The sequence below is a fragment of the Oncorhynchus mykiss genome, chromosome 3 (genome assembly GCF_057628025.1).
Source record: "Oncorhynchus mykiss isolate SJ-2025 chromosome 3, ASM5762802v1, whole genome shotgun sequence".
NCBI classification, from domain to species: Eukaryota; Metazoa; Chordata; class Actinopteri; order Salmoniformes; family Salmonidae; genus Oncorhynchus; species Oncorhynchus mykiss.
In genome coordinates, this window is record NC_143024.1 from 31,988,386 (window position 1) to 32,012,339 (window position 23,954).

At 47.3% G+C, this 23,954-nt stretch overlaps 2 protein-coding genes across 2 annotated transcripts; one reads left to right on the top strand and one right to left on the bottom strand.

The window, feature by feature from the left end:
• Positions 1 to 326: 326 nt before the first annotated feature.
• Positions 327 to 17,973, top strand: nacad (NAC alpha domain containing). The gene is made up of 10 exons (XM_021593039.3): positions 327 to 869; positions 6,951 to 7,219; positions 7,300 to 14,575; positions 14,693 to 14,914; positions 15,635 to 15,723; positions 16,004 to 16,072; positions 16,193 to 16,339; positions 16,462 to 16,590; positions 17,549 to 17,671; positions 17,859 to 17,973. Exons 1-10 carry the CDS (start codon positions 785 to 787, stop codon positions 17,871 to 17,873), a joined length of 8,424 nt encoding a protein of 2,807 aa, XP_021448714.3. The 5' UTR covers positions 327 to 784; the 3' UTR covers positions 17,874 to 17,973.
• A 63-nt stretch (positions 17,974 to 18,036) lies between these two features.
• glipr2l (GLI pathogenesis-related 2, like) lies at positions 18,037 to 22,895 on the bottom strand. Its single transcript, XM_021593053.3, has 5 exons — positions 22,540 to 22,895; positions 21,620 to 21,728; positions 21,334 to 21,437; positions 20,610 to 20,687; positions 18,037 to 20,095 (listed from the first exon to the last, which is right to left on the bottom strand). The coding sequence occupies exons 1-5, from the start codon at positions 22,550 to 22,552 to the stop codon at positions 19,935 to 19,937; spliced, it is 465 nt and encodes a 154-aa protein (XP_021448728.1). The 5' UTR covers positions 22,553 to 22,895; the 3' UTR covers positions 18,037 to 19,934.
• Between the last annotated feature and the right edge of the window lie 1,059 nt (positions 22,896 to 23,954).

A 23,954-nucleotide genomic window follows, 5' to 3' on the forward strand; every position in this document is an offset into this window, starting at 1 on the left:
GGGGTGGCCAAGGAAACTGCCAGTGATCTGGGTTTTGGGGGGGACAAATGGAAAAGGGGAGGAGACTGAATGTCCCGCTTTCTCTTTTCTTTCTTTGTAACTCTCCTTCAATTTCCCTTTCAGAAGCATTATTTCCTCCATCTCTCTTTCTGCAATAGCCCATCTTCTCCGCACACCCTCTCTCTAGCCCTCTGTCTCTGCAGTACCTTCCTGTAAGGATGGGGGCAGCACTCAGACAGCAGCAGAAATCTGCTGACATCATCGCTGAGTATCAAGTCATCGCCAAGGAGAGAGAGAGAGGGAGGGAGAGAGGGATGGGAAGGAGAGAGGGAGGGGAGGAGGGAGGCAGTGCAGCTCAGATGGGTAATGAGAGAGAATACTGCAGCTCCCTCTCAGATTCCACACAAACATATGCGCCCACACATACACACACACACACACACACACACACACACTGGCAGCATCGCGAGACCCACACACCCTCTCACTCATAGCATCATCACGGCTCTGCTCTGCTGCACCACAGAGAGAGGCATGCACTCTCTCTCACTCTCTAACACACACACATATAGACACACGTGTGCTGCAGGAGATCTAAGTGCCAGGTCGCTGAGCATTCACCCTCTCTCTCTCTCTCTCTCTCTCTCTCTCTCTCTCTCGCTCTCTCTCTCTCTCTCGCTCTCTCTGCCCCTCCCGATACTGCGCACTCTCTCTCGGTTCACCTTGGCTACTTGGTGGTGTGGAGTTATTGTTGCGTCAGAACCAGAGAGATTCAGAGACAGCCATGCCGGGGGAGAGCTCTCGAAGATCTGTCCCCAAAGAAAGACATCCGGAGCTTGGAGCAGAGCAGACAGGCCTGCCTGAACCAGGTAGGACCACCTGGGAGGAGGGGAGGGGGGGGGGGGGGGGGGGGGGAGGACATGGGAGAGTGTAGATGGCAGAGGAGAGACAGGGAGGGTGAGGAGCATGTGAGACACTAGGGAGAGGAGGAGATGTTAGAGTTACAGAGAGGCTGGTAGAGGAGGAATAATAGATGCCTGCTATACTGCCGTGTGGGAAGCAGACAGACCGACGGATTAGATAGGTAGAGCTGGGTCATGTCTGTCTGTCTGTCTATCTATCTGTGATCCCCACTCTAGTCCTAGTTCCAGCTCCAGCACCCTAGCCTTCACCCCAGACCCCCCATCCACAACACCTACCCTACTTAACCCCACAAACATCCCCTTCCCCCTACCTGACCCCGAGCCCCAGCTCCATATTCCCCTTTCCCCTCACTAACCCCATACCCACATCCCCTTCCCCCACTCTATCCCCAGCCCCATCTCACTGCCCAGTGGCGGCATGTTTTCTCAGGGCAGAGTGGAACGGCTCCTCCCTCTCTCTCTCGTCCATTACTTCCCTTCCCCCAGTCTCAGCATGCAGGGACATGACACAGCATCGCACTCAGCAGCAGCATCCACACAGTAACAGCAGGGCCACATGCTGAAGGAACAGATTTAGACACGGACTGATGTAGGGTAAAGCAGAGCATTTGAAAATGAATTGTTCATGTTAGATAAGACACCGACTACCTGAACTGTGTGTGTACATGCCACTGTATGCTACTTACTGCTAACATAGCTATTGATGAGATGATGTAGTCAATATGGTTATTATGGTATTGTTGTTATGTTGCATCTGGTAGGTTTGTGTCTAGCAGACAATAGATGTATTCTATGTTAGATGCTGTACTTGACAGTAAAGTATAGGAGTTAGAGTATGGGAGTTGCATCACCCAGACTGTGTATTTACCTGTGTATTATGTTTGTGAGTTCATTATGTTGAAGTGAAGGGGGATAAGTACACTGGGGGGATAAATGCATGTCTCAGACAGTAGAAGTACAATGTAAGTGTTAGGTTTTATTTGTGGTTTATTTGGCCCCCAAATAAAACCACAAAAAATAAATATATCATGTTTATTTTGGGGGGGATTTTAATTGTTGGTCATAAAAGACTGTACCAAATACGAGGAAATCCACTCCAAGTGATTTTAATTTAACAAATCTGTTCCCAGGTATTCACACACATAATAGAGAGACATGAAGTGATATAATGTATAATGTATACAAATGTAAGCAAGGTTTGAAATTATTGTTTTAGTCAAACATTATATATGTTTGGGCTTCTTACAGTTAATTTGTAGTTTACAAATGATTAGTAATTATGTTCTGACCCCCCAACTATCCGCTCAAGAAAAATTTGGCCTGCGGCTGAATGTAGTTGATGATCCCTGGGTTAGGGTATTATCTCTCTGACAGTAAAGGCGGTTGGGGTATAAGGTACAGTAGCATAGAGGTTAGAAGTGGCGGGCCAGCAGCCAAAGGTTTCTGGTTCAAGCCCCAGGCTGGGAGACTCAAAAATGGCAATGGAACTGGATCTCTGATCCTGCCCTTGAGCAAGGCCACCCACAACTTCTCTCCATTCAGGGTTCAGACTGTATAGTAGAGGGACAAGTGGTATAGGTAGGGCCATGAGTTTTGAAGCACGGTGCTTTTACCTGCATTGTCCACTAGTGTTGCTGCAGGTAGGAAATCCTAGAAAATGTTTGGTAATTGACACATGCTGTCTCCTCCGATCAATCAATGTCTGATTGTGCTTATCTCTGCAAATCTTAATTGCACCAAACCTAATATTTGGCAGAGAATACTATTTGTAGAAGAGTGATTCTACACCTCAATTTGCTGAAGATGATCCTTTCGAATGGAATCAAAAGTTGTATCTAAAAATAGGTCAATTTGGGCAGTTAAAGAGAGAGTCAATGAAACCAACCTTGGAAGTATATTGTACACCTCAGACAGCACGTATCAGCTCTGCTGGTCTGGCGCTAATGATGTGATGTAATCCAGATGGCTATTTGGAGTAAGACTTCTAGTCTTTGTATTATTGCACTGCCATTCGTTTTTTGTAAAATACCCATCCTTTAATATAAATCATATCCTTACATTGTCTTGTCTGTTCCTGGAGTGTTCTGATGAAGGCCTTTCAATCCGAAACATCACTGTTTTCCTGCACTGAGAACACAATGGTTAGATGAGAAGAGAATGCAGCAGAATAGGATGATGGCGGGAGAGAGAGAGAGAGTGGGAGGGAGGGAGGGAGAAAGGGGGAGAAGCAGAGAGCTGGAGAGAGGTATTGTGAGGCAGTAGGCTCCTGGGGTTTGTCTCAAGGCCTGGGACTGTCTTGGAGTGAAGGCTGAAATAGAAGCTCGCTCTGGGGCCTGACAGGCCGTGGAAGCAGCCTCTGTGACGCAGTTCCAGCCTGCTGCGGCCTGCACACTCCAAGCATGTGGGTGTAGGCAGAGCCACACGCGCACACACACACACACACACACACACACACACACACACACACACACACACACACACACACACACACACACACACACACACACACACACACACACACACAAACAAAGAAACCTTAGAACGGCACACGTCTTATTGTGTCCTTGTATGCATCTCTGTGACAAATTGTGTGTGTGTGTGTGTGTGTGTGTGTGTGTGTGTGTGTGTGTGTGTGTGTGTGTGTGCGTGCATGCATGCGTGCACACACTGTGACATGACTCAGCATAACAATCCAGTAATAAACATCCCCACCCTGGGCCTAGGAAAGGATAGAGACAGTGCAGCTAAGTGCTGACGATATTAGCTATTAGCTAGACCACAGGCACAGAGAGAGGAAGGAAGGGAAAGGGAAGGGGGAGACAGGAGAGAAAAGAAGAAATAGAGAGAGGGAAAAAAGGAGGGAGGGAAAGAGGACAAAGAGAAATGCAGCAGAAGAGAATGGGCTATCAGAGATAAACAAAGAGGGAGGGAGAGAGAGAGTCCACATACTCCATCAGTAAGTGATATTTGGGTTCCTGGTGGAGCTAGTGTGTGTGTGTGTGTGTGTGTGTGTGTGTGCGTGCGTGCGTGCGTGCGTGCACATTTCTGAGGCCACTGTGCATGGCGATGGCCCAGTTGAGAGAAGAGAATAAAGTCCTGTTCTCTGGTCAGTGTTTGTGTGTGTGTGTGTGTGTGTGTGTGTGTGTGTGTGTGTGTGAATGCGTGCATATGCCTATGTCTGTACCAAGGTTATTATAGTTTAGTGCTTTTCTATTCGTTTTTATTTCTATTGGTTTTTCGATTTGTATTTGCAATTCAGTTTAGTTTCAGCTCATTTTCCGACCTGATTTGCTAGTTTTTATTTAGTATTAGTTGTATATTATTTAGTTTCAGTTTTTATGGAGGTTTTAGGGATGCTGGAGCCATTTAAAAAATATATATATATATTTCACCTTTATTTAACCAGGTAAGCTAGTTGAGAACAACTGCGTCCTGGCCAAGATAAAGCAAAGCAGTTTGACACAAACAACAACACAGGGTTACACATGGAATAAACAAGCGTACAGTCAATAACACAATAGGAAAAATTAAGAAAGTCTATATACAGTGTGTGCAAATGGCGTGAGGAAGGCCATAGTAGCGAAGTAATTACAATTTAGCAAATTAATACTGGGGTGATAGATGAGCAGATGATGATGTGCAAGTAGAAATACTGGTGTGAAAAAGAGCAGAACAGTAAATCAAAACAATATGGGGATGTGGTAGCTAGATTGGGTGTGCTGTTTACAGATGGGCTATGTACAGCTGCAGCGATCGATTAGCTGCTCAGATAGCTGATGTTAAAAGTTAGTGAGGGAAATATAAGTCTCCAATTTGAATTATTATACATATATTTTTTATGTTATATCGCAGATGTGCCCATTGTTCACATGTACATCTGCTCTCTTATTGGCTAGAATGTTCCAGCCTGCTACCACCTCCTCCCGACTGCCTTCTGCCTTTTCTGACATTTGTTCCCATTGTTAGAGCATTGAGTCCCATCTCTTGTCAGTGTATAGATAATCTTTGGTAAATGCGTTAGTTGAAGGGTCAGGTCATAGGTTAGGTTAGGTTTAAATTATAAAGTCAATCTCAATGTGACTTGGATTTAAAAGGACTGGTGCTGAGACTGGTGCAAAAAATAAGGGAGTAATAATAACCTTGGCATGTGCACTCACAGTACGTGACAGGTCTCAGGGGATTTCATGGAAATCTCATAAGGAGTCTTGTGTGTTGTTTTCATTTAAATCCTGCAGAACCGTCACATCAGTAAGGAGCAGCAGAGCTGGTCATAATAGAATGGAAAATACCCCTTTTGTCGATCCCTCTCTCATTTTCTCTTTCTCTCTCTCTCTGACTGATCCAGACTCCCTCCTCCACTCGCACTCTTGCCCTAGTTCCTCTCCTCCATTCTGTCATTTTCTCTCAAAATGATCCTTCGTTCCTGTTTAAGGTTATGGAGACGATGGCGTAGTCACTAGAGTGGAGTGCATGTGTGTGTGTCGAGGGAAAGGCGGTGATCTAATAATGGCACCATTTAGCCTATGGCTAATCTGAGTGTCTGATTAGAGAGAGAGAGAGGTAGCGCAAGAGAGGGAGAGCAAAAGAGAGAAAGATGAGGAGGAGAGAGAGCAAAAGTGCAAAGAGAAAGACGAGAGCTAGCACCAATAGCCTCATTTCAAGTAAGAGACGGAGCTACCATGTTGGCCATAATTTTACCACTAAGCACTGAGAGCAGTGTTAGCATGGTATTTTCAAGTTGTACATGAAGTAGCTAGTGAAGTTATCGAACTGTGCTAGCTGTACTACTATCAAGCATCAAGCAACGGAAGAGGGCAACAGACACCCTGCATGTAGCGCCCCTGCAGGATCTGGGATGAATATCACACAAAACCAGCTTGTTCTTGATGTTACCAATCAATCAATATGAATTCTTCTTTATTCAATTCCTTTCATTCTCTCTTGTCTTTTCTCTCTCTTTATCCAATACGCCATAATGTCAAAGTGGATTATGTTTTTAGAAATGTTTACAAATGAATAAAAAATTAAAAGCTGAAATGTCTTGAGTCAATAAGTATTCAACCCCTTTGTTATCGCATGCCTAAATATGTTCAGGACAAAACATTTCAAATCAAATCAAATTCGCTTAACAAGTCACATAAGTTGCATGTACTCACTGTGTGATTTTTGAACGACTACCTCATCTCTGTACCCCACACATACAATTATCTCTAAGGTCCCTCAGTCGAGCAGTGCATTCCAAACACAGATTCAACCTCAAAGACCAGGGAGGTTTTCCAATGCCTCACAAAGAATTGTTAGATGGGTACAGGAAAGATGGGAGGAGGGGTAGAGGAGAGGGGGAAAAACACCTACATGCACAAGCTTACACACACTCGTGCACAGTGCGGGCTCAATTGCCCTAGCAGCAGGTACTACAGCCAGATATGCAGACTTCAGCAAACTCAGGGTGTGTTCCATTCCCTTGGGGGTCAGGGGTCACTACTGTGGAAGGAAAAGTGCCTGAGTAAAGAACTACCCTGGGCAGTGAGCCCTGTAAATGGAGGGAGAACACATTTAGTTAATTCAGAACTCACTACCAGTAAATGGGCTCCATTCACCCAGCCGTAGTTGATGGTTGTAAGTGACGACAGTAGGGACCTTATATTTTGATATGTTAATACCACTTGATGTGTACCCTGCTGTGAGCGTGGTCTTTTCAGTCACCTGTTTTCTCTGACATTTAGGTGAAATTCTAGACCCGCTAGGTATGGCTGTGTGTGCAACAGTAATGGAGGGAGAACAAGCTTCAAAGAGAGAGCTGAAATGACTGTTTCTATTCAACAAAGTCAAAGAGACTACAGCATCCATTACAGATGTTTTGTGTTTTAATTGTATTATTTTTAATACATTCAGGAGGTAAACTGAAATTCTAGTTGCCTTTTCTCCATTACTGTTACTGTTGCCACGTCATGAAGCAGCTAGTGATTCTGACCTCATGGACATAACATTACAGAAACAGTTTCTTATTTTTCGCTCCTCTTTCAGACATGACCAGACATGCCTCCACTGATTCCACCCCTAGTGACAGCGGCTCTAGTCCCTCCCCCAGCACCCCTCAGAAGCTGCTGCCATCATGCACCTCTCCGTTCGGGCCACGGCTGGTTCGGGCCACACCTAGCTCCTCCGCGACCCCGCGACCCCAGCCTGAAGGTTCAGACCGTCGCCACAGTAACACGGTCCGACTTAGCGGGACGTTTGGAGGTCACGGACCCTGTGGACGCCGCAGCGGACCCGTGAAGATGGAGAGAATCAAGGTGTGTATATGTGTGTGTATGTTTACCAATGGTCTACTCTTCTCTTTATGTTTTTCTAACATTCTCATTATGTTCTCCAGGTTCTGATGGGCTCAGAGGTGGAGAGCGACTACAAGGAGCCAGAGAACATAGACACACGGGTGGTGATGGGCCAGGAAGCCCTGCTCAAGACAAAGAAAGCCCTGCTCAAGACAAAGAAAACCCTGACAGGGAAGTGCCCATGCGAGCAGAGCAGCCAGGCGATACCCCTGGCTGGAGGCCCAGTCTTGGAGGTCCCTAAGCCTCCCTTAGAGCCCCAGGCCGAGGCTGGAGAAAAGGCCCAACTGGACACAGGGCAGGAGAGAGACAATTCACCTCTGACCCCAAAGATGGAGCAAGAACAGGAGAGAAGCCCCGTCCTGCCCATTGGCCCTCTCCTCACCCCTCTCCTAACCCCCCTCATCCCTGCCTCCCCTCCCTCCTCAGAGCCAGTCACAGTGGATGTTAGTTTGACGGGCAGCTCAAGCCCTTTGGAGGCAGGGCTGTCTCCCTATGGTGAAATGTCTTTTGTATGTTCCATGTATGCCATGCCCTCCCTGTCCGAGCCAGCCTATCCCCCTGCTATCCTATCCTTCACTGAGCCGGCCTATGCCGTGGACCCTCTGAGAGTGGGTGTTCCCTCGTCCCTGGATCCTGACCTGTACTACACCGCACCCTCCACCCCCATCAAGATGGCTGCTCGCCCCTTACACCTCAAACACCGCTCTTACCCCGGCTCCCCAGCCTCTCCCCTCTCACCAAACTCGGACAGTGAGGACCTGTGCTCCCCCCTCACTTCCCCCTCTGGCTCCTACGTCACGGCGGAGGGGGGCAGCTGGACCTCTTCCACCTCCCCCTGCACCTCCCCCAATCTTCTCCTGGCAGAGGAGGTGCAGGAGGCACCTGCATGCTTTGTCAGCTCGCTGTCCGAAATCGGAGACGAAGTGGGGGAGGATAGGGGAGCAGTAGGGGAGAGGGCAGAGGAAAAGGGAGGAGGAGCAGCAGAGTGGCGGTTCTGCCTCTATAAGGGTCTAGCAGAGACTGTGATCCTGGAGGAGGAGGAGGTACTGAGAGGGGAGGTAAGGGGGAGAAGGAGTGAGGAAGTGACAGTCTCAAGGGGTAGCTGTCGCCCTCGCTGGGTGACAGAGGACACTTCCCCATTGAGGAGCAGCAGCGGCAGAAGCACCGACTCCCAGGAAGATGGAGGGGAGTCCGAGGGCTCGCTCTGCCCAGCAGAGGATGCTCTGGCTGGGGGACAGCAGTACTCAAGTCCCCTGCTGCAAAGAGGCCTGGAGCTGGAGCTGCAGGCCTGTGTGTCTGAGGAGCTTTACCCTCCCATTACCAACCCAGATGATGATGGAGCAGACTCCCCACGGCTGACCTCCATCTCCTTCCCCTTTGCCCCAGACATGGGGAACCTAAGCCCTCACACCTCCAGCGTCAACCCTGCCTCCTCCAACCTTACCATGGACACCTGCTCTCCAGATGTGTCAGACGGGGATAACTCCAGCCCTTACGGAGAGATGGGTACCTTCCTGCTGTTCCCAGGCTCCTACAGTGATGATGGAGAGATGGAGGAAGAGGAGAGTATGATCCCAGCCTCTCTGCTTAACTTCCCCCTCCACACCAGTCTCCTCTTTCAGGCAGACTCCATGGAGATCACTCTCTTCCCCACAGAGGAGGGGAATGAGGGAGGAGAGGGAAACGACAGGAACGATGTGGATGCGTACGCGGCCGGAGAGGAGGAGGGGGACGTGGAGGATGATGATGAAGATGATGAGGAAGAAGTGGAGGCTAAGGTAGAGATAGAGGAGGCTAAAGTAGAAATAGTGATAGAGGAAGAGGTGGATGAAGAGGAGGGTGAGGATGTTGAGGATGAGGAGGAGGAGGGTGAGGGTAAGGCTGTAAATGACCCAGCTGAAGAGGACAACTCGGCCTCCTTCCTTCATTCACTGTCAGAAACTTCCATCAACGAAGGGCTGGATGAGTCCTTCTGTTTCCATGACGACACTGACGACTCACTAGACTCCGCCTCTTATAATGGCGAAGAGGATGAGCGACTGTACAGCACAGAGAGACATGCTGAACCACCCACAGGACCACCCACAGGACCACCCACAGGATCACCCACAGAACCACACCAAGCCAAACCTCAGCCTAAAACCAGACCAGAGGCCTACAGCACTGAACTGTCCCAGTCCCAGAGCAGACTTAGCCTAATCAATCCCCCAGGTGACAAAGAGCCCCGGCCTGAGGATCCTCCAGGACCTAGACCACCACAACCTGCACTTGCACCTGCCCAACCTGCGGAATCAGCCCACCCCGAGTCCTCCAACAGCAGTAGTGGGAGTGAAATGGAGATCTCCTCAGAGTCCTCTGACCCTCCTGTCCCCGCTCCTTCTCAGGAGAGCCCTTATGTCTCTACCCTTACCCCTAAACTTTCTACAACCCCTTACCGTGCCTTCACTACCCCAAAGACTACTCCTGCTACCGTGTCAACCCCTAAAACCAAGCCTGAATCTCTCTCTAACCCCAACACTAACCGTGCTCCTGCCCCTAATGCTAAATCTGCTACTGTTTGTACCACTAACACTAACCCTGCTACAGCCTCAACCCCACAAAATAATTATGCTACTTCCTCAACCTTCAAAACTAACTCTGCTACCGTATGTACTCCTGAAATGAACCCTGCTACGGTCTCTACCCCTAACACTAACAGTGCTCCTGCCCCTAACGCTAAATCTGCTACGGCCTGTACCACTAACACTAACCCTGCTACAGCCTCAACCCCCAAAACTACCCCAGGTACATGCTCTACCCCAAACCCCGCTGCTACTCCTAAAACTAACCCTGCTGCTACTCCTAACACTAACCCTGCTGCTACTCCTAGCACTAACCCTGCTGCTACTCCTAACACTAACCCTGCTGCTACTCCTAACACTAACCCTGCTGCTACTCCTAGCACTAAGCCTGCTGCTACTCCTAACACTAAGCCTGCTGCTACTCCTAACACTAAGCCTGCTGCTACTCCTAAAACGAACACTGCTGCTACTCCTAACACTAACCCTGCTGCTACAATCGAGGAGACAGCGTCCCACAACAATCCTGTCATCCTGGCAACCCAGCCATCCCATAACAGCCCTGTGACCCTGGCAACAGGAGCAGGGCAAGCCAAAGCAGTTGCAGAGGAAGTACAGGCTGGTACGGTGAGAGAGGAGGACAAAAGGAGCAGTGCAAAGAGAGAGAAAGACAAACAGAGCAGTGGGGAGAGAGGAAAGGACAAACAGAGCAGTGGGGAGAAAAGGAAGGACAAACAGAGCGGTGGAGATAGAGAGAAGGACAAACAGAGCAGTGTGGAAAGAGGGAAGAACAAACAGAGCGGTTGGGAGAGAGGAAAGGACAAACAGAGCGGTGGGGAGAGAGGGAAGGACAAACAGAGCGGTGGGGAGAGAGAGAAAAATGAACAGAGCACAGAGACTTCAGACGAGGACCACACAGAGCAGACAGACAGAGACTCGTTCAAACTACTCATTAAGCCACGCCCCTCTAAGTCAGACACACCCCGGCCTAAACAGAAGACCTCTGAGCCCCGTAAGCCGCTCCCACGTGTGTTTGGGGTGGCAGCAGCTTCAGTCCGGTCCAAACCGCTTCTGGTGTCAGTGCTGGAACTGGACCAGAAGAACGCGAACAGCAGCGCTGAAGGTGTGGACTCCCATCAGGTCCTTGAAGGGACCACTGCCACCAACGACCTGAACAAGGGGGTGCCTCTGCTCACATGCCCGAAAGAGCCTAACCCCAGCAACATCCCTGTCTCCTCCTTCCCTGAGAGCTCACCTGACCTGACTGACAACCTGTCCCTGACCCCTGACATCTGCCCATGTGACCCAGCCCAGGAGAACCTGAGGGAGAACACCCTGAGCACTGAGGACGGGGGCCCTGGGGCCCTGGGATCCCCTCACACACCCCTGGCTGTCTCTCCCAAGAGGGAGAACTCAGAGACAGATGCAGGGGGGAGGAGGGGGGATGGGGGCTTGAGGGCTGATAGGAGGGGGTTAGGAGCAGAGTCCGGGTCCTGGGGGGCAGGGGAGGCCCTATCTCTCTCTCTGGGGCAGGGCTGTGGGTTGGAGGCACAGAGCCTATTACTGTATGAGGTGGAGGGACATACGATTGGACAGACAATTGGACAGAAGATTGGACAGACACTCTCCGGGCTGCCCAATGTCGGCACAGATGAGGATGAGGTGGGTGATATAATGGGGGACGAAGAAGACAACAACAGCCTGTGTGGTCGGCCAGACAAGATGGCAGATGTCGAGCTTGTGGGAGAGGGAGTGCCAGAGTCCAACCTGTCCAGCTGGAGGTCCATCGAGGAGATATCAGAGGCAGGGGGAGGAGAGGACGGAAGCTCCCAATTCCCAGAGGATGATGTCAGCAACCTGCAGAGTCACCCGGAAAACAAGGAGGAGCAGGAAAACAACAACAATGTCTCAGTGTTCCTATCCTCTGGAATGCCAACCTGTATGACTCTGAATGCCCTGTCAGAGGACGTGAGACACCAGAGCCAGAGTGTGTGTCTGAGGGCTTCTCTCTCAAACATACCACTCACAGAGGTGAGATCACAGGCTGCTGCAGCCTCCGATAGGCCATCAACATCAACTGACAGCTCAACACACCAATCAGACATAAGACAACCTTCCTTGTCCATGGAAAGCCCTGGGCGTGTCTCACCACCAGGAGGTAAACCACAGACTGTCTCAGACCAGAGCCCTGGTTCAGTAGAGGCAGCCATTTCCAGACCCAACAGTAACACAGATATTAACCCAGCAGTCAAACAGGCAGACCCAGCTCTGTCTCTGCTGGGTGGGGCATTTGGATCCTTCAGCCATAAAATCAGACCAAGCAACCCCAAGTCAGGCAGACTGTCCCAAGAAACTTCCCGATCACTGAAGAAAGACACAGTAGAGAATGTCCAAGTTTCCCAAGAAACTTCTCTCTCAGTGGGCAAAGACACAGTAGAGAAGGTCCAAATTTCCCAAGAAATTTCCCCATCAGTGGGCAAAGACACAGTAGAGAAGGTCCAAGTTTCCCAAGAATCTTCCATATCAGTGGGAAAAGACACAGTAAAGAAGGTCCAAGTTTCCCAAAATGTTTTCCAATCAGTGGACAAAGACACAGTAGAGAAGGTCCAAGTTTTTCACGAAACGTCCCCATCAATGAGCAAAGACATAGTAGAGAATGTCCAAGTCTTCCAAGAAACTTCCCTATCAGTGGGCAAAGACACAGTAGAGAAGGTCCAAGTTTCCAAAGAAACTTCCCCATCAGTGGGCAAAGACACCGTGGAGAAGGTCAAAGTATTCCAAGAATCTGCCCTATCAGTGGGCAAAGACCCAGTAGAGAAGGTGCAAGTTTCCCAAGAGACTTCCCCGTCAGTGAGCAAAGACACAGTAAAGAAGGTCAAATTTCCCCAAGAAACGTCCCCATCAGTGGGCAAAGACACAGTAGAGAAGGTCCAAGTTTCCCAAGATACTTTCCCATCAGTGAGCAAAGACACAGTAGAGAAGGTCCAAGTCTCCCAAGAATCTTCCCTATCAGTGGGCAAAGACACAGTAGAGAAAGTCCAAGTTTCCCAAGAAACTTCCCCATCAATGGGCAAATACACAGTAGAGAAGGTCCACCTTTCCCAAGAAACGTCCCCATCAGTGGGCAAAGACACGGTAGAGAAGGTCCAAGATTTCCAAGAAACTTTCCCATCAGTGAGAAAATACACATTAGAGAAGGTCCAAGTCTCCAAAGAATCTTCCCTGTCAGTTGGCAAAGACACAGTAGAGAAAGTCCACGTTTCCCAAGAAACTTCCCCATCAATGGGCAAATACACAGTAGAGAAGGTCCAAGTTTCACAAGAAACTTCCGCATCAGTGAGAAAAGACACAGTAGAGAAGGTCCAAGTTTCCCAAGAAACTTCCCAATCAGTGAGTGATGATACAGTAGAGAAAGTCCAAGTTTCCCAAGAATTTTCCCCATCAGTGAGCAAAGACACAGTAGAGAAGATCCAAGTTTTCCAAGAATCTTCCCTATCAGTGGGTAAAGACACGGTAGAAAGTGTGAAAAAACTCTGTTCCCAGCCTCAGCCAGAGGAGACAGAGCCACAGACGGTGAGCCAAAAAGAAGGTGGTGGCGGTCAGAAGACTGACAGGCACATTGACCAACCAAAGACGACTGGGGCCTTAGAAGAGCAGGAGAGCAGTGTTTGTATCTCAGGCGAAAGAGAGGTGGAGGAGATTGCAGAGGAGAGATTCTCTCCAACAGAGAGTGTTCCAGAACCTGCACAGCGTCAGACACCCGAGGGAGAGCTAAGCACAGAGAAAGCCATCACTCCTCCTCAGCCAGGGAGGAGAGGGAAGCAGAGCAGAGACAGACCCAGTCAGCCGCGCAGACAATCTCCGTCAGGCTCTGGGTCTGCTGATCACCCACAGGAACCAGCTCTCACTGCCAAGACCCTAGAAGACACCTCCCCACCAGGGAAGCAAAAGAATAAGAACACGAGGGGACAAAAATCTGCTGCAGATACCAGACAGAGGACACCTGTGAAGGGCAAACCTGAGGCAGAGTCCGAGAGGAGAGGGGAAAACAGAAACATCTCCAGATCCCCGACTTCCCCTAGTCCTACCAACCTCTGCCCTATCTCTCCTGCTCTCCTACACAACCAGGAAGTGACCATGGAAGTACACCGGGAAATGCTTGACAACAGGCCGCTGCCTGGTTGCCAGACAGAAAGCAGGAAGGACATCAACGATAACAATGTGGGGAGTGGCCATGCCTCCCCTACAGAACAGAATAGATCTTCTTCTCCTCCACCTCTTCCCTCCTCCTCTCCTCCCCATCTCTCCCCCTCTCCTCTCTCCTCCTCTCCTCCCCCCAGTACCTTCACAGTGCAGCCAGATGAGGACCTCCCCACCCCCATACAGGAGTCCCAGCCTCTCCTCACCACAGTCCAGCCTGTCACCCCACTCCTAGACACCCAGCCTCAATCAACCAATCTTCAGGCAGCCTCCGCAACCCTTTCTACTACCCCTATCGCCCTTCCTAAGCATCCCCCTATACCCACTGAAAGTGTCCGTATGTCCCCTACCCCCTACTCATTCTCATCTCCACCCACGTCAGCCCTGCCCTCGACCCTCAGCCTTACCCAGCCCACCCAGGAGTCTTTGCCACGGCTGGAGGCTCCAACCACAGTGCCTGTCCTAGACATCCGCTGCCAAGCCCAGCCCCAACCAAACCTCCTCACCAAGCCCAACAGACAGATCAAGCCAGTTCAGTCACAAAGCCCACAGGACAGAGGTGAGTTACACTCAGGAGAGATAGGGGTGTGGGGTGATTTGATTTTCTCTTTTGGGTAATCAAGTATCAGTAAATCATGAATCAGTCCAACCTGTGTGAACTTGGATTTTGTTGCAGATGGGATGGACACAGACAGTGATGATGACACTGCTGTTCCTCTACGACGTCACATGACTCAGCCCAGGGGGATTGTTGGAAACCCTTCTCATAAAGAGTCTGGCTCCTCCAATCAGCGAGAGATACTGCTTCACTCCTCCCGCCAACCAACTGAGAGACAGATAGACTGTCCAATCAGCCACAAGGATTCACAGGAGCTGGAACTGTCCTTCAAATACAACTGTACGTACTCTGCAAACCCATATCTCTCCATCTCTGTCTGTTTCGTTGAGATAGTGATTCTGAGAAGTGACTCAACCTATGACCTTCCTCACACACACAGATGTCTCTGAGTATGTCTAGTGGCCCTGCTATGGTCCTGATGAAGGACATACTTTTGATTCTAGGAAAGCTTCTCAATAATACCCCGTCGACCACAGAACACTGCTGCAGCTACTGAATAATGGAGGAGAAATACTCAGAGAGAGGATCATTTTATCCAGGAGGAATACTGTTATTGCACATCTTTCAATAGAGGTTATTTTAGGGCAACCGTCAGTCAACCTGAAACCACTGGTTCAATCTAGCTAGAACTGACCTCCCTGTAGATGATAGTACATAGAATCATGGATGGGGATTTATGTGTACTGTATGTGTGGTAGCACTGCAGCATAATGAACAATGCTACATGCATTGAAACGCACTAGTACAGAATGTAATTATACGTCATAACCTGCATGTTCCATAGCATAGAGATGAAATGCCATTACTATTTAATGAGGTGATCTATTTCTCCTCTGAGATCGGGGATTAGGTTAGACATAGAGCTTTATGATGGACTGTCCCATTACCAGTGCTAACGAGCTACACCATATCCTCATCATCTATATCTCAGTCATTAGTTACCATAGCAATGAGGATGTGATGCAGTACTCTGAGAGTAACAGTGTGTGTGTTCCACAGTGGGCTCCTGCAATGAGTCGGAGAGTGAGGGATCAGTGCCAGAGTTGGAAGAACCAGAGGTGGTGCCACTGAGATCCTCAGAACCCCAGGTGAATCTACCGTGTGTGGGCAGAGAACACTCTAGAAGTCCCCTTACCTCCAAGGGTGGAAACCTTGCTTTCACTGTGTGTTATGTAATAACATATTGATGTCATTACCTTTAGGTAGAGTGGTAAGAAGGATGCGTGTTGTGGGGCCTGTATTTTCTGAATGGGTCGCAGCTTCAGAGATCTTTTCCATATTATCAGTCTGGATATGGGTAAACTACTGTAGAATGTTCTCAGGTTTGATGTGTTGAATTGATTTTGTTGTTCTCCTTCTCTCTCTCAGCCCATCTCTCCTGCTGATGATGGGATTAACAGACCTAAGCAGAGCCGCAGTGAGAAGAAGGCCCGCAAGGCGAGATGTGAACACAGAGCTGCTCCATGTGGCAGATTCAGCTAATCAAACACAGAGCAAATGTGTGTGTATTCTGTGTGTTTGGCCGCGTCATGGTGTAACAAGTGTGTGTGTGTTTAGGCCATGGGTAAGCTGGGCTTGCGGCCGGTCCACGGTGTGACCAGGATCACTATAAGGAAGTCGAAGAGCATCTTGTTTGTCATCAGCAGACCTGACGTCTTCAAGAGCCCCGCGTCAGACATCTACATCGTGTTTGGAGAGGCCAAGGTGACATCCTAACCTTCTCTCACTCGCTCTCTCTAACCTCTCTCTCTTTATCCCCCTCTTTTCTCTCATCTACATTGTGTTCAGAGGCCAAGGTGACCTCTCTCTTCCTATTTCCTTCCTAGATAGAGGACCTGTCTCAACAGGTGCACAAGGCAGCGGCAGAGAAGTTTAAGGTCCCGGTGGAGCCCTCCCCACTGGTGCCCCCTGCACCACCCAGCCTCACCATCAAGGAGGAGAGCGAGGAAGAGGAGGTATGGAAATGCATGCTCACTCATTATGTCAAGGAAAAACACCAATCTTTACACTATTCTTACTCTTTCATGTACAGTAGTTCTTTTAGATCTTAATATGAAACCATTCTGTCTAGTGTTGTTATATTTCATTTCTACTGCAGTGGTGGAAAAAGTACCCAACTGTCATGAGAAAAATAAAGATACCTTAATAGAAAATGACTCAAGTTAAAGTGAGTCACACAGGAACATCCTGTATTTGGTTTTAAATATACTAAAGTAAATGTAATTGCTCAAATATACTTAAGTATAAATCCTTTCAAATGAGTTATATTAGGCATAACACACAGCATGCTTGCCAGGGGCACCCTTCCAACACTCAGACATAATTTACAAACAAAGTACGTGTTTAGTGAGTCCCCCAGATCAGAGGCAGTATGGATGACCGGGATGTTATCTTGATAAGTATGTAAATTAGACCATTTTCCTGTCCTGCTAAGCATTCAAAATCTAACGAGTATTTTTGGGTCTCAAGGAAAATGTATGGAGTAAAACGTACATAATTTTCTTTAGGAATGTAGTGAAGTAAAAGTTGTCAAAAATATAAAGAGTTCAAGTGACATACAGATAAAAAAAACAACTTAAGTAGTATTTTCAAGTATTGTTACTTAAGTACTTTACTGTAGTTAGCCTGATGGCTATTTAAATTTTTTTTACTAGGCAAGTCAGTTAAAATAAGAACAAATTCTTATTTTCAATGACGGCCGAAGAACAGCGGGTTAACTGCCTTGTTCAGGGGCAAAACGACAGATTTGTACCTTGGTGATTCGATCTTGCAACCTTCCGGTTTCTAGTCCAAAGCTCTAACCACTAGGCTACTGGCCACCCCAATGCTACAGTTATGAACTGTAGCATTTTTTTTTTTTTTCATGTTCAGAAGTGTTCCATAGTGCAACTGACTTTGACCTCTGTCTGTCAGGTGGACGAGGGAGGTTTGGAGCAGAGGGATATAGAGCTGGTGATGGCCCAGGCTAACGTGTCCCGTTCCAAAGCTGCCCACGCCCTCAGACACAACACCAACGACATCGTTAACGCCATCATGGTGAGGAGGGAGTGATGAAGGAAGGAATCTGTTGTAACACACTGTCCACATTGGGCCTACATTTGCTGTTATGACCTGATTGCAACAGTCCTTTTTCCAACAGATCTTGAAAAAAAAGAAGCTTAACAATATGTTTTTCACGCATCCAACCCCAAGTAATTCTCCCCCTCTTTCTTCTCTCCCACAGGAGCTGACCATGTGAGAGGACCCCCCCCCCAAAAGCATAAATGCCAGTGTCACATCTGTATCGCTGCTATGTTGCATTCTCCTTACCTGCTAATAAACAGTCTGTTATAACCACACTAGTGGGCAATACTGTTAACCACCCTTATACTGCACGTCATGTATGTAGTGAAAATGGGGCATTTTACAGACAGTCGCTTTTATTACATTAAAACAAACAGAATACAAAACATAGACAAACAAGTGTTCAGTTCAGAAAAAAGGTCAGTTTAAATCATGCTCACAATGAATAACACATACATACAGTACCATTGAAAAGTTTGGACACCTACTCATTCCAGTGTTTTTCTTTATTTTCTACATTGTAGAATAATAGTGAAAACATCAAAACTATGAAAATACATATGGAATCATGTAACCAAAAAAGTGTTATACAAATCAAAATATATTTTACATTTAAGATTCTCTTTGCCTTGATGACAGTTTTGCATTCTCTCAAACAGCTTCATGAGGTAGTCACTCGGAATGCATTTCAATTAGCAGGTGTGCCTTAAAAGTTCATTTGTGGAATTTCTTTCCTTCTTAATGCGTTTGAGCCAATCAGTTGTATTATGACAAGGTAGGGGTGGTATACAAAAGATAGCCCTATTTGGTAAAAGACCAAGTCCATATTATGGCAAGAACAGCTCAAATAAGCAAAGAGAAACAGTCCATCATTACTTTAAGACATGAAGGTCAGTCAATCAGAAATATTTCAAGAACTTTGAAAGTTTCTTCAAGTGCAGTCGCAAAATTCATCAAGGGCTATGATGAAACTGGCTCTCATGAGGACTGCCACAGGAAAGGAAGACCCAGAGTTACCTCTGCTGCAGAGAATAAGTTCGTTAGAGTTGTCAGCCTCAGAAATCACAGCCCAAATAAATACTTCACAGAGCTCAAGACACATCAACATCAACTGTTTAGAGGAGACTGCGTGTGAATCAGGCCTTCATGGTCAAATTGCTGCAAAGAAACCACTACTAAAAAGGGCACCAATAAGAAGAGACTTGCTTGGGCCAAGAAACACGAGCAATGGACATGAGACTGGTGGAAATCTGTCCTTTGGTCTGATGAATCCAAATTTTAGATTTTTGGTTCCAACCGCCGTGTCTTTGTGAGACACAGAATAGGTGTAAGGATGATCTCTGCATTTGTAGTTTCCACCGTAAAGCTTGGAGGAGGTGTGATGGTGCTTTGCTGGTGACACTGTCAGTGATTTATTTAGAATGCAAAGCACACTTAACCAGCATGGCTACCACAGCATTCTGCCGCGAAACACCTTCCGATCTGGTTTGCGCTTAGTGAGACTCAATTTTTTCCCCACAGGACAATGACTCAACACACCTCGAGGCTGTGTAAGGGCTATTTGAGCAAGGAGAGTGATGGAGTGCTGCATCAGATGACCTGGCCTCCACAATCACTCAACCTCAACCCAATTGAGATGGTTTGGGATGAGTTGAACCGCAGAGTGAAGGAAAAGCAGCCAACAAGTGCTCAGCATATGTGAGAACTCCTTCAAGACAGTTGGAAAAGTATTCCTGGTGAAGCTGGTTGAGAGAATGCCAAGAGTGTAAAGGCGTCAAGGCAAAGGGTGGCTACTTTGAAGAATATAACATATAATCAAGTTGTTTAATTATAATTGTTTTGGTTACTACGTGATTCCATATGTGTTATTTCATAGTTGGGAGGTCTTCACTATTATTCTACAATGTAGAAAATAGTAAAATAAAGAAAAACCCTTGAATGAGGAGGTGTCCAAACCTGACTGGTACTATTTTTTTTTAAACCAGAAATTATTTTACTATGTGTAAAATCCCTACTCCCACTAACGATGGAATGAGTACGTCGAAACCCAGTTGGGTGGCTGGTACACCTCCGGAAGACACAGCTGGCATGGTTTGGTCAATGGTGTGCCTATATTTTTGTTCATTCATTTGTTAAGTCACAGTGGTTGTCACACACACACACACATACATACATATATATAAGTCAAGGTCACAAGTCAAAGTGCAAATGTCTTTTGGATGGGTCAGTATGTTCCTTAGTCCTTGGGCGGCAGGACGTTGTTGTCAAAGTGTCCCTGGTTGGTGATGTTCCCTGCTGGAAAGTACCTGGCTACCACGAATGACGAGCCATCTGGCGCACTGGCCTTCCCCACACCCAGCTTCTTACTGCCCTTCCACACCATTGCTGTGAAATGACCTGGTTAGAGAGAGAGAGAGAGAGAGACAAGCTAAACACCTTCACCGAAGGAAGCCCTCTGCAGCACTGCTCTTCTAAATATTTACAGCTACAGAGCCCTATATTCATCCCCCCCCCCCCCTCTATCATCCCCTCCATATACACTCTTTCCCCTCTATTGCACACTCCCATCTCTCCCCCTCCGTCTTTCCTCCTTTATCTGTCAGCAGCACATGAGTTGATAGGAATGATCCTGACGCTGCAGGGTCGGTCACACTGAGCAGGAGGATTCAGGAAGAGAACAGGAAGGACAGAAAAGACTGGGAATGCTATAAAGAACTGTGATTTTCCACAGGAAGCAGTGTTCCATGCATGTTTGTGAGCAGAGTCACAGAACTACACAGTCACAGAATGAGAATGTCACATTTATAGAACAAAGACCACACAGTCCAACACTGCCTGGGTGAACACAACACTGTGGCATGCAGCATCACACAAGTCAGAGTGTGTGTCTGTGTGCATGCTTGTGTCTCACCTGTGCCAGAGGAGAAGCCGGGGCGGTTGAAGTTGTATTGTTTGACCTCGTCATACCAGCGGTCAGCCACATCCTTCCCTATACACAGAGAGGACAAAGGTTACAGGTTATCACATAACATTATACTTGTTTGTTGCCTTTGTCACCATTGTTTAACAGAAACTCGGGCCAAAACCCCCAGAGTTCCAGCAGAGATGACAGCGGCAAGGAAATATTATCCAAGATGGCAGCTGTCCAAGGCAACAGTGCTAACCGTATAAAAGCTGCCAAAGCTTGAGGTGGGTCAGAAGAACACGGAGAGGTTTGAGATCCCGAGTTTCAGAGGAGTAGTCCAGAGAGAGATGAACTGAGCTTGACCCAGTGACAGTATGTATCCATAGGAGACTGTTTATGAATCACAGCAGACTGTCAGGTCAGTGCACAGACATAGTTGTGCTCTGAGTCATGGTCTTGTTGCTGAAACACTCCGAACACAGAGCAGGGAAATGGACCCCAGCTGTTCCTGCCTGGGCCGCCACTGGACAGGATAGTCTATAGTTTAGACCTAACTAAACCCTACAGAGACTCTGGATCGCTCTCTTTAATGGATCGCTCTCTTTAATGTTACTATCTGTACCGTACACAGTGAATAATGTATCTGTCTCCATTTACATAACTAAACATATGCAGGCTATGTCAATGTTTGGTTATAGCATTAGGAGTCATCGTGTTACAGTGTGTGTACCTGGCTGGTCATAGGAGGCCCAGGCCAGGTTCTCGCCACAGCTCCCCTTACTGGACTCAACACTGTGCTTCAGGATCCGTGTGCTGGCCAGAGACTCAGCATACCTACAGGGTGGAGATAGTTGTGGTAATAGTTAGATAAAGACAGCTAAAAGATGGGTGGGGTTAGGTGAAGTGGAAGGAAGTAAGGGTGTGGTTGGCCATGTCTCTGATAAAGGTGGTAGGTGGAGGAGAAAGATAAGTGTGTGTGTGTGGGTTGGGGGGGCCCCGATGTCTGGGTGACCCACCTAGTGGCATCGCTACTCAGCTTGCTGCTCAGCTTCAGAGGGGGTGTCTGGTGCTTCCTACGATACTCATTATGACTCCGCAACACTTCCTCCGAAAACTGCTTAGAAGCTGAGAGAGAAACACATAAAACAAGATGCCATGAAAAAACTGAAGGTAAATGTCTATTGTTTCCCTTGTTTTCACTGTAATATACAATCAAACTTTCAAATCATTAATACAACTCAATAAAACGATAGGCTGCAGATAATCAGACGGTAACTTAGGCAGTAGTAAATCTCCAGTAAGCCCCATACATATGGCTGTTCCCCAGGCTTGAGTCTATAATACTAGACAGACAGTACCAGGGTATGTATGAATGGGGGACACATCCACCCTCTCCCCAGCCTGGTGCCAATCACAGCCATACTCACACATCTCCATTCTCTCTGGCATTCACACAATGAGGCGATTATCTCACACACACACACACACACTTAGCAGATGTAGCGGAATACAGTCTGTTACAGCCTTGTGAATAATCAGTGGTTGCAGTCCTTGGGGCTGGATCCTTGACCCAGACTTAGCTTATTCCTAAACTAAATACCACTTTCAATGGAGGATAATGTGGTTCTGGAAACTGGCACCGAAAATGTTCTGTCAATCGATCTCTCTCACACACACACACACCTTGCACATAGGGAATTCCCCTACTGGCACAGCTATTCCTGATACTCTCACCACCCCTTTCTCCCTGTTGCATGATAACAGCCCATTGTCACAAATTGAGACCTAATCCTCTTTTGTAATCACACACACACACACACACACACACACACACACACACACACACACACACACACACACACACACACACTTTGATAAACATTTTCCACTTTCACACAGTCCTATTCCAGTACAATTAAATCTCATGTAGTCTTACCTGATTTGCCCATGACACAGAAACTCTCTCTTGTTCCCTTTGGCTCAGTCCGCTCTCTGACGGTCTGAAACAGCTGCTATAACTTTGTTTCTGTCCCTCTCTCCCTCTCCCTTTCTGTATTCCTATTTTTCTCCGTAGCCTTTGTTCCTCTCGCTCACACTTCTCCCTCTAGTAAACTAGTCTTTCTCAAAACTTCTGCTTCTGTCCTCTCTCACTCTTAAACACCCTGCCTTTTCCTTGGCCACACACACATTATCCTCCCTCTCCCCTTATCCCTCTGTAACACACAGGCTCCCTCTCTCTGTGTAACTGAAAGGGGAGACCCAGCATGGCTGTTCTGATGACATCATCTCTATGAGACACATGCCCTTTTATGGCCTGAGATTCCTGCTTTCTGCTTGAAATGTGAGCTGGACATTCTACCCTAACTAAATTAAGAGCAGTTTAACTGTTTAGAAGCACTTTTACACAGTTTTACTACGGTGAGCCTATGTGGCATCGATATTAGTCAGAAAAATGTATTCTAGTGTCCAAATTGACTACAAAGTGTAAATAGTAGGATCATTCTGGTCATAAAGTCAGTCTCGTCCAAAACTGAGATTTTCAAGAACATTTAATTTAAAAAAAGGAAGGGTACCGTAACAATTTTCCTTGGGTTGGGTTTATTTCAATCCTGCCCACAGCTGGCAGCACCCAAGTAATCATCAATTCGATGTGCAGCTGCATGTGACCCGATTGTAATACCCTTAGGCTAGGGTATAGTTAGAGACCATCAATAAAATTACACAATGTACATGTGACAATATTAAAATATTTAAATAGCTCCAAATTTCAATGACTTAAAAACCTCAAACCAACTATAAACTGTAAACTCATATACAAATATTGAAAGCAGTTAATGAGACAACTAAAAGGTGTGCCTTTAATGTAAATATTGTCCTAGTTACATTGTGTAATTTATAGACGGTCCCTCACTAGCCCTGGAGATAGGCTATCCAAAGTCTAACTCTGTCACTTGGGCACAACAGCCGGCTGAAGATAATTGGCAAAAGAAGTGGCCTAGGTGACTTCAAGACATGGTTAGGCTGTTTTATGTTATCTCGAAGGGTGTATGACTAACTGTTTTGGCAGAGTGAATATACAAACCCTTGTCACGTGCGAACACACACACAAGAGAAACCCACATTAAAGTCTCGTTTGATTTCCGTCATGGCTGCTGCATTTCTTAATGTTCAAGCAACAAACAAAAAACAATGCCAAATGAGTAACTTCAGCCCCTCTTTAAGTGTACATTTCATCAGAAGATTACTTCCCTAAAGGCTTGCTCCAGGACACAGTAAGCTATTCTACCTGCCAAGAGCAAATAAGGTGTCAAGATTCCAAAGCCTGAACTCTCTCAGGAGAATCAGTTTGAC

Coding starts and splice junctions, on each gene's coding strand:
- glipr2l (XM_021593053.3), bottom strand. Junction 21,438..21,619: donor CTGAGTAGCGATGCCACTAG/GTGGGTCACCCA, acceptor TCCACCCTGTAG/GTATGCTGAGTCTCTGGCCA. Junction 20,096..20,609: donor CGGCTTCTCCTCTGGCACAG/GTGAGACACAAG, acceptor CTCTCTAACCAG/GTCATTTCACAGCAATGGTG.
- nacad (XM_021593039.3), top strand. CDS start 785: ATGCCGGGGGAGAGCTCTCGAAGATCTGTCCCCAAAGAAAGACATCCG. Junction 870..6,950: donor GACAGGCCTGCCTGAACCAG/GTAGGACCACCT, acceptor CTCCTCTTTCAG/ACATGACCAGACATGCCTCC. Junction 16,591..17,548: donor AGGAGAGCGAGGAAGAGGAG/GTATGGAAATGC, acceptor TCTGTCTGTCAG/GTGGACGAGGGAGGTTTGGA.